We start from the raw sequence: 12,689 nt of genomic DNA, 5'->3' as shown, positions 1-12,689 counted from the left end.
CGCAATATCCTTAGAAATTGCACCCACTTCCTCCCGCAATTTTCGAAGTTCCTCAGTAGTCCGTTGTTGTTCTCTCGAATTTCGATCAAGAGCACTTAAGATTTGCTCCTCCAAAGTAGCAGAGATGGATGGTTTTTTCTTTCCTTTGCCAGTCTCTTTGCCAGTCTCTGTTCCAGCCATACTTCCAATCAATCCAATCTCAAAGCACACAGTTCAATAAAAATTTCCACTCAGATAGTAATCCCAACTTAGGCCTTAAGCCCTCTGTCTCAGCCAGTAGTTCAGATGTCTTTTAATCAAAGCAACAAAATAGAATATAAACCATTCAGTCTAGTGAAAGAGCAAGCCGTTCAGCGGAAAATTCCACTCAATAGATTGCTTCAAGTCAGTCAGTAAGAGCTCTTTCACCGCCAGTAGTCCAGATGTCTTTTTATCAGTGAAATAGTATAAACAAGTGGAAGCTGGCAGTCTTTTCAAGGTCAATGCTGGCACGAGAGTTCCAAACTGCTAACTTATAACACAGTCTCTGTATGCTTGCCTGTATGTTGAAACTGAAACTGGCTCATTAAAATAATTCAAGACAAAGGAACAAGGCAAAGGAACAATATTTCACACAGTCACTTTATAGCTCAAAAGTCGATACGTCGCATAGTCTATAAAATAGGGGGGAAAAACATCCTTAAATCCTCCAAGGAAAGTTGCAGGCAGATCAAAGCCTGTCAAGGGGTAAACAGAAGTTCATATGGAAATTTCTTTTGTGCCGTCACAATGGCGAACGGCTAGAGAGATCAGAACGAAGTCCCGCTTCCAGTTTGAGCAAGCAATCTCAAATGTAAATATTGCTGTCCACTGCAGGGTATTTTCCAGAGCCCTGCTCTCTTTTAGATAGTTCAAAGTCCAAGAAATAAAGTTACAAAGCTTTATGGTTAAAGTGCTGCGGAGACTGTCTTTGCTTTCAATCTTCCACAGGGGGGAGGGAAGAACCCGACCTCCATAAATTTTAGGTTCCCCTTTGACCAAATCCGTCCAGATTAGAGACTTTAAAAGCTTTTTAGATTCATTACTCACGATGGCCAGATGGTTCCATGTTGATATTGTAGATTTTGAAGGAGATTGGTTGCTGTTCCGCCGCCAGTAAACGGAGCTTCTCCTTTAAGGGAAAGCGCTGTACCCGCTGTGCCGTGCCTTCCACCTTCCCGCTCTCGGACTCTTATTAGAGCTCTTCGGGGGGGAAGGGAGGCAAAAAAAAGACAACTGCCGGGTTCCCCAAGCCTTCGGAACTCTCTATCCGAAGTTTCGGGGGGCTGCGCGCTCTGCAGACCCCCCAGAACCCCTCAAAGGACTGGGAGGAATCTCTCCCACAGCCGCCGGCGCTCGCAACCAACCAGGAAGTCCCGGGAGAGATCATTTCTACCTGTATAGTGTTCACCTAAAATTGTAATCAAAACCAACATTCTTCAGTAATGTTCCCCTTGAGAAATTCCTCCCCTCACCCATCCATTTTATTAAATGGATGGCTTTGTTTATTCCACCCATAGTTTCCAAAAATATTGGCCACTGATGCTTTAAGTGTCTCCTGTCACCGTTCCTTTCAGTGTCCTTGCTTGAACTTGCAGTCAGTCTTTTCAAACCAGGCAGTCATTTAGATCCAGTTTAACTGATCCTCAGCACTGTGTTTCTGAGCTGAGTTTTGAAAGTTGCAGGCAATAATTGTAAGAGGCATGTTCCATGTTGTCAGCGAGGTGCTTGATGCGTTCCCATTGCCAAACAATCTTGCCTGTTCATTGTATGCTTTCACAATAAATCTCTTAAAGTACAAGTGTAGCTCTCTACTGTGTTCTTTCCATGAATTATCACACTTTTCAGTCTATAAGATGCCCCCATGTACAATGGTACTTCTGGTTAATAACTTAATTCATTCCAGAGGTCCGTTCTTAACCTGAAACTGTTCTTAACCTGAAGCACCACTTTAGCTAATGGGGCCTCCTGCTGCCGCTGCGCCACCAGAGCACGATTTCTGTTCTCATCCTGAAGCAAAGTTTTTAACCTGAGGTACTATTTCTGGGTTAGTGGAGTTTGTAACCTGAAGCGTTTGTAATCCGAGGTACCACTGTATAAAAATCCCCCTATTTTGGAGGACTCAAATTTAAGAAAATGGGGGGGAGAGAGAGATGGCTCTGTTGTTGAGCTTTTGGAGGGGGTTGCACAAAGTTGTTGCCGAAAATTGCTTACCTGCAGCTCCGATGCTGATTATCGCTGGCAGTCGCCAATCGACCGCCCACTTCCCACAGCAACAGCCAATCAACAACAGACCCTTCCACAGCTGAAAATCACAAACCCGCCTGAGAAAAGCTGTCCACTGACAATCGCACACATCCCAGAACAGCAGCCGCCAATCGCAGCAGCAACAGCCAATCCAGAGCAGTCCTTGCTGCAGAAACCAAACACCAACCCAGTTAGAGCAGCAGCACCTAATCCAAAGAAGCCCTTCTAGCAGACAACAATCACCCACCAAATCGTTGCTGACAAGCTCCTGCACGCGGCTGCGGCCAATCACCCGTCCACCCCATTCACTATCCATGTATAAGAGGAGACACATTTTGAACATTATTTTAGAGTAAAAAGAAAACCTTGTCTTATACATGGAAAAGTACAGTAAACATGCACAGCAATTTCACATATTAGAAGGCCCCCATAAAAACAAAGCTCACAATGTTTCATTATCTGGTTATATTCAAAGAGACTCTAAGGTGGATTTTGTGTTTGCCTTCTATCTAGGACAGGCACCCCCAAACTGCGGCCCTCCAGATATTTTGGCCTACAATTCCCATCATCCCTCGCTAACAGGACCAGTGGTCAGGGATGATGGGAATTGTAGTCCAAAACATCTGGAGGGCCGAAGTTTGGGGATGCCTGATCTAGGAAGATCCTTTCCTGATGCTATGCAAGGGGCAATTCAGTAAACACCAGTTTCTCTTCTTTAATTTTAAGCAGCATGGATTTGTACAAAATGCATTAATATACCAATAAAATCCATTTTTTCTTTTCAATTCAGAGATGATTTGGATCGAGCCATTGAGACATTTACTCTATCTTGCGCTGGCTACTGTGTAGCTACTTACGTGCTGGGCATAGGAGACAGACATAGTGACAATATTATGGTCAGGAAGAATGGCCAGGTAAGGTCATGGTAGGCAAACAACGCAGTACATGATCTTTTGGGGGGAATGTTTTGCTTGGAACCTAGTATTGATTTTATTTATATCCCACCCTTTGTCCCTCCTACAAAGAAAACTGCTAGCACATTTGCAAATCTAAGATGGGTCCAGACTCTGGGGTTGCGCCGCTCATCTCGCGTTATTGGCTGAGGAAGCTTCTGTACAGCTTCCAGGTCATGTGGCCAGCATGACTAAGCTGCTTCTGGCGAACCAGAGCAGTGCATCGAAATGCTGTTTACCTTCCCGCCGGAGCGGTGCCTTCCCGCCAGAGCGGTGCCTACTTGCACTTTGATGTGCTTTCGAACTGCTAGGTTGGCAGGAGTGTAACCCTTCTAATCATGTACCATTCTATAAATACGAAGAACCACTTTCTACATGGTGTTTTCCTACACAGGTATTAAATGTAGAAAATAACTTTGTGTTTGGGGCTATGAAACCTGCTCTGTTTTGCATTTCATTAATATGTAACAGTGGCTTCTCCCCAGGGCCATATGTCTGGTGCTGTGCTGATTTACTTGCTAATAAAGTAACTTTAAGTCACAAAACATTTCTGAGCATTGAGGCTGGAAGAAAAATTATTCATGTTGCATTTTGGAGAAAATGCATGTAATAATGCTTTAAAAATTAGAGCAACAGAATTATGAAATTATTGGTTTATTCACTAACTTCTCTTCCTATTCCTTTTCGCAGCTCTTCCACATTGATTTTGGCCATATTCTTGGAAACTTCAAATCCAAATTTGGAATTAAAAGGGAGCGAGTGCCTTTCATCCTTACCTATGATTTTATACATGTCATTCAGCAGGGGAAAACTGGAAACACTGAAAAATTTGGCCGGTGAGTCCTAAATTCTCAAAATAATTTCCTAAGATATCATAGTGGGCCACAAAATGAAGTCATCAAACAGTAAAATAAAAACAAAGCCATAATTATGAACAAAATCACGCGATATAATCTCAGTGTTGAAACTGATATTTTTTTTAAAGCAATTCATTCATTTCAATGGGTCTGCTCTGAGTAAAATTTAGTGGACTACCACCTATACATTCACACAGCTGATCTCTTTTCCCTTGTAAACTCTTTCTGTTTTTCTGTCGTAATATGAAATACACACTCTCTCATTTGACAGCTGGTACAAAGGGATGCACATCTTTTGCCACTGTAGAGCAAAGGGGGAGAATGATAAGCTTCATTGGCTGCTAGAAATTGGTTGGCTACCAGGCCCCACTCAGAAATTGTGGAATCTTTGAGTTGTATCCAGTGCTGCACATGTGGAGCAACAAACTTCCCATTCTTCTCTCCTGCACACCACCCAAACCTGCTCTGGAGGGACTCCAACCCTTTGTAGAAGATTTTGAGTTTTTGCAGGGGACTGCAGAGGAAAGAACAGGAATATCTCATTGCACAAGTAGAATCTGTTATACAAGTAGAAAGACAGCTTTATATACAACCCCTTTGCAATGTACTTAGAATTATAGAGTTGAAGGTTTCCTTTCATTCATTCTCCTTGTTGGAAAAAAAAGAAAATTACTTGCTATTTTTTGTAAACCTCCCTGGGAAATATAATTGAAGGATGGTATAAAAAGCACTTAGAAGGAATATATAACACTCCCATTGTATCAAGTCTAATTTCTTAATCTTCCTGTTAGTAGGCTAAAAAAAAACTAGGCATAGTAAACACACTGGAGAATTTAATTTCGGAAGACATATTAAGGTACAAACACACTCAGAAATGTGTGGAATTAAGTGTAAGAAATGGTATCTTTAGGATATGTATTCCTATCATTAGGGAGCAGTTCAGACAAGTTTGCTTCCAATAACAGCATATCTACAATAATGTCCAGTTTTCTGATCCTCCTTTGTGGAATCACCCTGGTATGACTTTCCCTAAACTAAGAAACCGTTTCTGCTACAGTCAAGTCTGTCTTGGAGGGCCTTTACATTGCTGCTGCACCATAATCCATCACAATCCTTTGCAAATCTTGCAAACTAGTTAACCTGGTACTTTCACGTGGGCTGCAATATGTGTGAATCCCTCCATGCATCTCTCCCTCCCTCTCCCTCCTGCATGCCGTAGAACAACGCCCCATAAACCATACAGTCACCACCTGTTCCTTGGCTACATTAATTTGCTTTGGCGCTGCAGTACAAATTACTATATTTGGCTTCCTTCCTTCTAGCAACTGGAGTTGTGCTGCTCTTGTATTTTCTGTTGCTATGCAGGAGGAAAAACAAGTGATTTGCAAGGGATCCCTTTTTTCACCTAAAGAGGGAACAGCCCTTGGTTTGTCCACGTCGATTTGCAAAGTGTTGCAAGATGGGTGCAGGTGATGGGTTAGCAAGTTCAGTTACCTTAGATGACAGCAATGAGTCAATCCTGTTCAAACAAATGTCTCTTGAACCAGATCAGGCTGCCTGGGGTCTGGCCTACTTTTCGTTGCCCTGCTTTACAGTGTGTATTTGTTTGTGCATGTTAAAGGTTCCGCCAATGTTGTGAAGAAGCGTACTTGATTCTGCGAAAACATGGAAACCTATTTATCACTCTCTTTGCACTGATGTTAACAGCTGGGCTTCCAGAGTTAACCTCTGTTAAAGACATCCAGTATCTAAAGGTAAAACTCTGATAGGCACCTTAGGTGATATTTGTGCTTTTTCCTAATCATGTTCAAAGTTTGTCCACTGTGATGATCCTAATGTAACTGTTGTGGTCTTCCGCATACGCTGTGAACATAAAAAGCTGTGATCATTGTTCCCTCTAGTCTCGTTCTGTCTACTTCAAAGGACAGTGGCTGTCCAAGACCTCAAACTACATTGTTTGTTTTCTTTCATCTGAATACTAAATAAGTCTATACTACATAGCAGAGGTTGTCAACCTTTTTGAGTCCATGGCTCCCTTAACCAACTACATTCTTTCTGCGGCACCCCTGTGGGGCTTAGGAGCCCAGTTATGTCACCCCTTGCCTGCAGAGCTGGCAGCCCCTCACCCCTTCCTTGTGGAGGATTACATCAGCCTCTTTTCTTCTCCCCTCTCGTTGGGAGTCCTCTGGGCAGCCACAGCTGCTGCTCCTGATCTCTGAGCTGCCCCCCTGCCCCCAAGAGAGGTGCCTTCTCACACTGCCCCACAGGAGGCAGGGAAGCACCCCCTGGCCAGCCCCAGAGGCACCACTTTCCTGCAGAGCTAGGGCTGCTGCAACAAACAGCTGTGCAAGCTTTTGGGAGGCAGAGATACGAGAGGGCATTAGAGGATGGAAGGAAACAGGGGCAGAGACCAGTGTTGCCTGTGGCACCCTAGGGTGCCACAGCACATTGGTTGAAAACCACTGCTATTTAGTCCTCAAACTGGGCAGCTTTATTTTTGTATCAGACTGAAGAAACAATACTGTTCATAGAGTATAAGAAGCACATTCTTACTGTGTGCAGCAAAACAGTGGCAGTTTGCCATGGAATAACAGTATTGGCTGGTAAAGGAATCTCAAGGGTTGGGTATTCAAGGCAAATAGCAATCTTCTTAATACTACTTTTTGTTCTTAGGACTCCCTTGCCTTAGGAAAGAATGATGAAGAGGCACTAAAGCAATTTAAGCAGAAATTTGACGAGGCGCTCAGAGAAAGCTGGACTACTAAAGTGAACTGGATGGCACACACGGTCCGGAAAGATTACCGATCCTAGGTGGTTCATGAAATTGCACTAAGCTTAATGTTACCCTGACAATAAAGTATTAAAAGGGAAACAACAGACCCTTTCTCAAAACAGACCCAAGGAAATTGCCTGAACGATTCCTGATTTTATTTTGCACTCTGCTTTGGAATGCTTCAACAAGATTCAGGATTTTGTAACATTAGCAGATTCCTCAAACGCTTCTGCTGACTTTGCACGCTGGAAGCTACTACTAAGCTTTTATATTATTATTATTATTTTGATACATTGAGAAGCTGTAAATATTTGAGATTTTTTAATGTTTGGACAGTGTTCTCTAACTTGATCTAGATGGGTAGAGACTTTTTGAAGATCTGATTGCTAAACGGCATCAGAGATGTTTCAGATGTCTTTAATTCTGCTGCAACTGAACATTGCTGTATGTATATATACTTTTTTTCTGGCACAAACATATTTGTTCTGCTGTAAATAACTGCCAGATCATTCATTGTACAGCAGGGTGCTGCTTTATTGTCTTGAACTACTGCCAGAAGAAGAGAGGTTTCTACATTTAATAATGAAAAAAAAATATTTAAAGAGACCCTTTTGCCCCAAGTGCTCTGTGTTGATATAAATGTATTGGAATGTATGTAGAGCATACATGTTTGGGACAACCTTTTGCTCTTGGAAATTCCACCTCAACGTTTACTGCCTTTTTGAATTTTATTGAGCATTCAGCGAAGGCCTACAACATCTAAGCTTTTGAAGATACTTCAATAAAGAGTTTGTCACTGGAAAACTAACAGGCCACCCATCACAACTACCGTATATTATTTGCACACATTTGTGTAAATCACAAAACAGAAAGCATTATGCATCATAGTCAGGTTTTGTATATGTAGCTCAAACTAAGGGAAATGTACTTTCAAAACCAAGAGATTGTCATTTTTAAAAATGCTATATTATTATAGCATTTTTAAACAGTACTCCAGAAGGGAGTCAGACCTGTTCTTTACTACTTAAATGCCTACAGCAGTTTGTTTTGTCAAGGAAGATTGTGTTTTGCCTAAGTTGATACATGGGAGAAACTGGATTTATTTTAATTTATCCAATGAGGTACCATACTTTAAGGTGCTTATAACAAAAGAGTAATTCAAGTTAAAAGTGCAATAGGAACTGCTTGTTTAAAGATGTAAACATAAAATGTTTTGAAACAGTGGCGAGGTGGACTTCTAACTACTGCTTACTCGCCAAAGAACACTGGTAGTTCTTAACTTTGGTGATGATTGATTGATTGAATGAAAGTAATTATATATAAAGTTGTTGTTGAATCAGAACAATGATTTTAAATAGGAATTGCATTAAAGTCTATTTTACTTTGTCAAATGTGTTTGTGTTTCTCTAAAGTATACTATATTCAGTTGGACAGAGCTCTGTGTTAATATTAAGCTGCAATCATGTTGGGGATTCACAATTTGTGAATATGCTAAGAGGCCAAAGCTTAATGAGAAATATGTCATAAATGTGAAATTACACTAATTGCAATAATCATGCACAAGTATGTGAGCATACGCACAGTAGCACTGCGAAGCTCTCAATTACTCTTTCCATTATTAAAATTTCATTTATTTCAGTATTGTCATTTACTATTCTGTATCATCAATCTGGAATCCAGCTGCTTAATTATTCCCATGTTTGTGTTTCAATGGGAGATCCAGCTTGTATTCTGGTGCTATGACAGTGAAACATCCCATCTAAGTGGCATGAATCTATCATCTATCTATCTATCTATCTATCTATCTATCTAATCTAATCTATCATCTTCCACCTTTTCTCCAAGCATGGTGCACATGGTTCTCAATTTTATCCGCACTAATAACCCAGTGAGGTGTTAGGTTGGGAGAGTGTGTGGCTACACCTAGGTCACCCAGTAAACTTTGTGGCTGCGTGGATATTTGAACCCTGGTCTCAGCACTCTAACCACTACACGACACGTACCCTCTGCATCAGATATAGTGCTTTTCAGGCAGATTGGACAGTTTCAGTTTTATATGTAATTCTAAGAGGTGCACCTCACACCAGGTGTGCGCAACTTGTGGCTCTCCAGCTGTTGCTGGACTCCCAACTGCATGACCAGTTGTCAGGGGTGATGGAGTTTGTAGTCTAGAAAGGTCAACTATCCGCTGCCCTATACTCTTCAGATTTGATTTTGTTGGTGAGGCCCAGCTCCATTTTTCCCGCTTGTAATTTCTCTGTGTTTATATCCTTTTGGCATAAAAATTTCAAGCCGCCTCCAAGAATCAGACTTGCCGAATCTCCAACAGGATAAAAGATCCCCCTTTTATAGATGCCAATTTATATGTGGCACTATGTTCTCTCTTCCCCCCCCCCGCCTCCCGTTTTTTTCATGCATTGTTTTTGTACCCGTTAAGGCTGTTGGAAGAGTGTTGTGATTTTTCTTTGCAATAGAAACCAATGAAAAACAAATGAATACCTAATTGCTTTTCATTTATAATTTATTCACTTGAATTCCCATTAGTTTTTCTAACAAACAAGCGGGGCTCAGTCTTTTAGTTTTTCATTAGTTGTTCAAATGAATGCACTTTCCTTTTGTCATAGGACGCCTGTGATCACAGTTTTCTTCTGAATCCTGTCCCTTGTTTACCTTTCAAGCCAATGATAACCCTTACACTGTGAGTGGAAGAGAAACGGATGCCAACACTGTGGGCAAGCCCTTGCAAGAGTTGTACATCAGTTATTGTGCTTTCGCTGGCTGAAGATGTCACACAAGAAAAATTTTGCATTCAGTTTCACTGTTGCCCTGCAGCACTTTAGCACGAGGTATAAAACAGTTCTGCTACAGATGGAAAAGCATTGCTGGGATCCATTGCACATAAGGGAGTCATTACTATGGTCATTTACAGAAAGGTAACGCCCTTCTGTTCTGCTGCAGCCCCACTCCCACCTTCACTGGAGCTAAGACCCGTGTAAGGGGGGGATGAGGGAGGCTGGGATTCACCAGTTCCTGAAGAGACCATCAATAGAAATATCAGATAGACCGCCCCCTTTCCTGAGGCATCTTCACATAGACCTGTGGGTTCCTGAGGGAAGACGGAAGTGAGGAAGCCCAGGCCCATGGAGCTTGTGGCATCTGCTCCTGAAGTTAGTCTGATAACATTCATTACCATTTGTGTTGAGGTTCTAAGTTGCGAGGCACCTTGGGTGCCTTGGCAGAAAGGTGGTGCATAAATAAGAGAGTGTGCTGTTGATCTGAATGCATATCCTAGTAAGGAGTTGAACATACGACATGCTGGCATGAAGGCGGCCTAGCCAGCAGATCTAGATGAGGTGCCTGAAGATCTGCTGCTGCCTCAGAACCAGGCACCTTATGGGTGCAATATTTACCATGGGCAGAAAATTTGGCAAGAAGCTTAGTCTTGCTCTCTTTGTTACCAGCCATACCTCCAGCTGAGATACTTGTAATAATTAAGGCCATCATTTCCATCCTCTATTCAGCCACTTGCACATCTTGCAGGCTACTCAGGTTTCCCCTGGCCTGTAAGACCTTCATCCCATCATTGACAATTAGCTGACATTCTCAGAAATAGATCAAATGCCAATTTACTTGATAGGCCACGTTGAGAGCCCCATCTCATGTTATTTCAGAATGTAGGAGATGCCCCAGTATGATAGTGCCCTAGATCGTACGGAAGGAATTCATAGTGCAAGGTTTTTTTGTGCCAGCGTTATAGCAGCTCCAAGAGACGTAATGCTGAAATGGAAAGAATGTACATTCCTGGCCTGCCAACATTACCAAAGCAGTCCAGGAAAGGAGACATGCTCCTGTGGTTTCTGTGCTGCTGAGGTAATGTTGGAAGATATTGTTAAGGGCTTTGGCTGCCTTTACTCTTGGATGGCTCTCCTATGCCTCTGCCAGTCCAAATAATTTGCTTCTTCAATGTGTGACTGGAAATGGCTTCCAATCCGAGAAGTCTCTGGCCTCATTGTAGTTCTGTGTTCAAACCCCACTCAGGATGGGAATGGTTCAGAATGCAAGTGACACCCGGGGAAACTTGTTTATTATTCATGTAAAAGTTGTGATGGATTGGAGGAGGGATGTGTGTAGGTCTGGATATTAGAGAGGGGTTGGGCTTGAGATAACCCTGTTGTCATGGTCAGACCATTTTCTGTGGAGCTTTAGTCTGAAAGAGTCAACTGCTCCCTGCTGAGGAAGGACGAATTAATATGGCCTGCTCACAGAGATTTCTAGCAGCTGCTGGTGGAATGAAGTGGTAGCTAGAGGATTTTTTTAAACATTCCATCACATTCCTTCCATCACTATCCTATTCCTTATAACATCTTTAGGCTATGGAATACAGCTTGTGAATATATCCTAGGACTAGCCCATCTCCTTTATGGTATCACTTTAGGAATGTGCTGCTTAAAGAAAAATGCAGGTATTTCTTCTCCCTCCCCAGCTCTTATGGATGATGCCGATTAGCAGGTGTTATCTATGATAACTATGTCGATCCTCCAAGCTGACGGGCTCTGGGTGAAAACAGACCAATTTACCACATGGCTAAGTTGGGAGTTTGCCTGCTGCTTGCATGGGCATTAAAATGTGCTAAAAGGAAAACAGATGACCTTGGCTGGCTTTGTGTTTGCTGTGGTTGTCATTGCTCCACCCCTAGTTACTGGCTTGTTCTATTGCTATGGAGTGAAGAGACATTTCTCTCCATGCCTTGCTGCAGTGTTTTATCACTTCTGTACTTGCTGGTTCTCTGCCTTGGGAAGCTGATGGTTAACACACATTCTCACACTCTGAAAAGTAGATGCATAGTGATAACAGTGTTGTTTCAAAGAGGTCAATAAAATATTCCCCCCCGTTTGGAGTTGATCTCAGGAATTACTTTTTTAAAAAAGGTTGTGCTGCTGTTTAGCTCATGGCACCCATTACTGTGTGTAATTTCACAGTTAACTCTCACACGCCCTCCAAACTCTTCATTGCACAACACACAGCGATAACAATACCTTCCATAATCACAGAATCTCTCAAACACCGGTGATCTGACCATCTTGTTATGGGATAGATCAAGATTCCACCCTTGGGCTTTTGTTCCCCTCTACCCATTGTTTTCCAGTAAGAAACCGCCACTTTTCTTAGCCTGCAGTGGTGAAAGTCTGAGATATTTTTTGAAAAAGAACTCCTCTGAAAACACAGCAGATATTTTGGAGAACTGCCAAAAGCCCACAGATATTTAACTATTTCAGAATATATAAACACCTCTAGGAACAGAAATCTGAAATTCTGAAAAACATGGAGAAAAAGCAAAGATGACGATGTTTCTTTAAAAGTAGCTCTTGCTGGGACATAGTAGCCCCGGAGAATAGTTCCCCACTTTGATATCACCTGCTTTGGGTTATTAATACAAACAAGCCCTTTTCAAACATTCTTCCCTCACATGAATACAATTGCATGAGGGGAAGTTGAGGCACGTTTATTGGCTCTGCCCCACCTACAGCATTCTCTGCACCCCATCCATGTGGGGTGGGTGGGGAATAGCTCTGAAGGGGGTGGATCCTGACCTAGAGATGTGGGCTGCCCCAAATGTTTTAAATTGTGTCCCATGGTAGAGGGGGGGGGAGGATGCAGAGCCAGGTCGACCAAACACAGCTCTATAACTTCTGAAAGGGAATGCAATCAATTTACCAAATGGTTAATGTGGGAGTCTCTTACCACTTCATAAGGACCCCGGTCTTTAGCAAACAGTAGGTTGTTGGTTGGGGGGTGGGAGTCACACCCCAGGAAGCTGCCATATCAGGTCAGACAATGGGT

At 42.4% G+C, this 12,689-nt stretch overlaps 1 protein-coding gene across 4 annotated transcripts in view; it reads left to right on the top strand.

Moving 5' to 3' along the window:
* PIK3CB (phosphatidylinositol-4,5-bisphosphate 3-kinase catalytic subunit beta) overlaps window positions 1-8,239 on the top strand; it is an 86,125-nt gene extending 77,886 nt beyond the window's left edge. For all 4 annotated transcript variants that reach the window (XM_035132808.3, XM_088670814.1, XM_035132809.3 and 1 more), the window contains 4 exons: window positions 3,056-3,179; window positions 3,909-4,054; window positions 5,697-5,829; window positions 6,749-8,239. In XM_035132808.3, the coding sequence (XP_034988699.1) occupies window positions 3,056-3,179; window positions 3,909-4,054; window positions 5,697-5,829; window positions 6,749-6,886 (541 nt within the window). In that variant the 3' untranslated portion in view covers window positions 6,887-8,239. The remainder of the gene's footprint in view (window positions 1-3,055; window positions 3,180-3,908; window positions 4,055-5,696; window positions 5,830-6,748) is intronic.
* Window positions 8,240-12,689: the final 4,450 nt, after the last annotated feature.

The sequence above is a fragment of the Zootoca vivipara genome, chromosome 5 (genome assembly GCF_965207765.1).
Source record: "Zootoca vivipara chromosome 5, rZooViv2.hap1.1, whole genome shotgun sequence".
In the NCBI taxonomy this organism is placed as follows: domain Eukaryota; kingdom Metazoa; phylum Chordata; class Lepidosauria; order Squamata; family Lacertidae; genus Zootoca; species Zootoca vivipara.
Note: the sequence above shows the minus strand (reverse complement) of the source record. Positions and strands in the feature narration are given on the sequence as shown.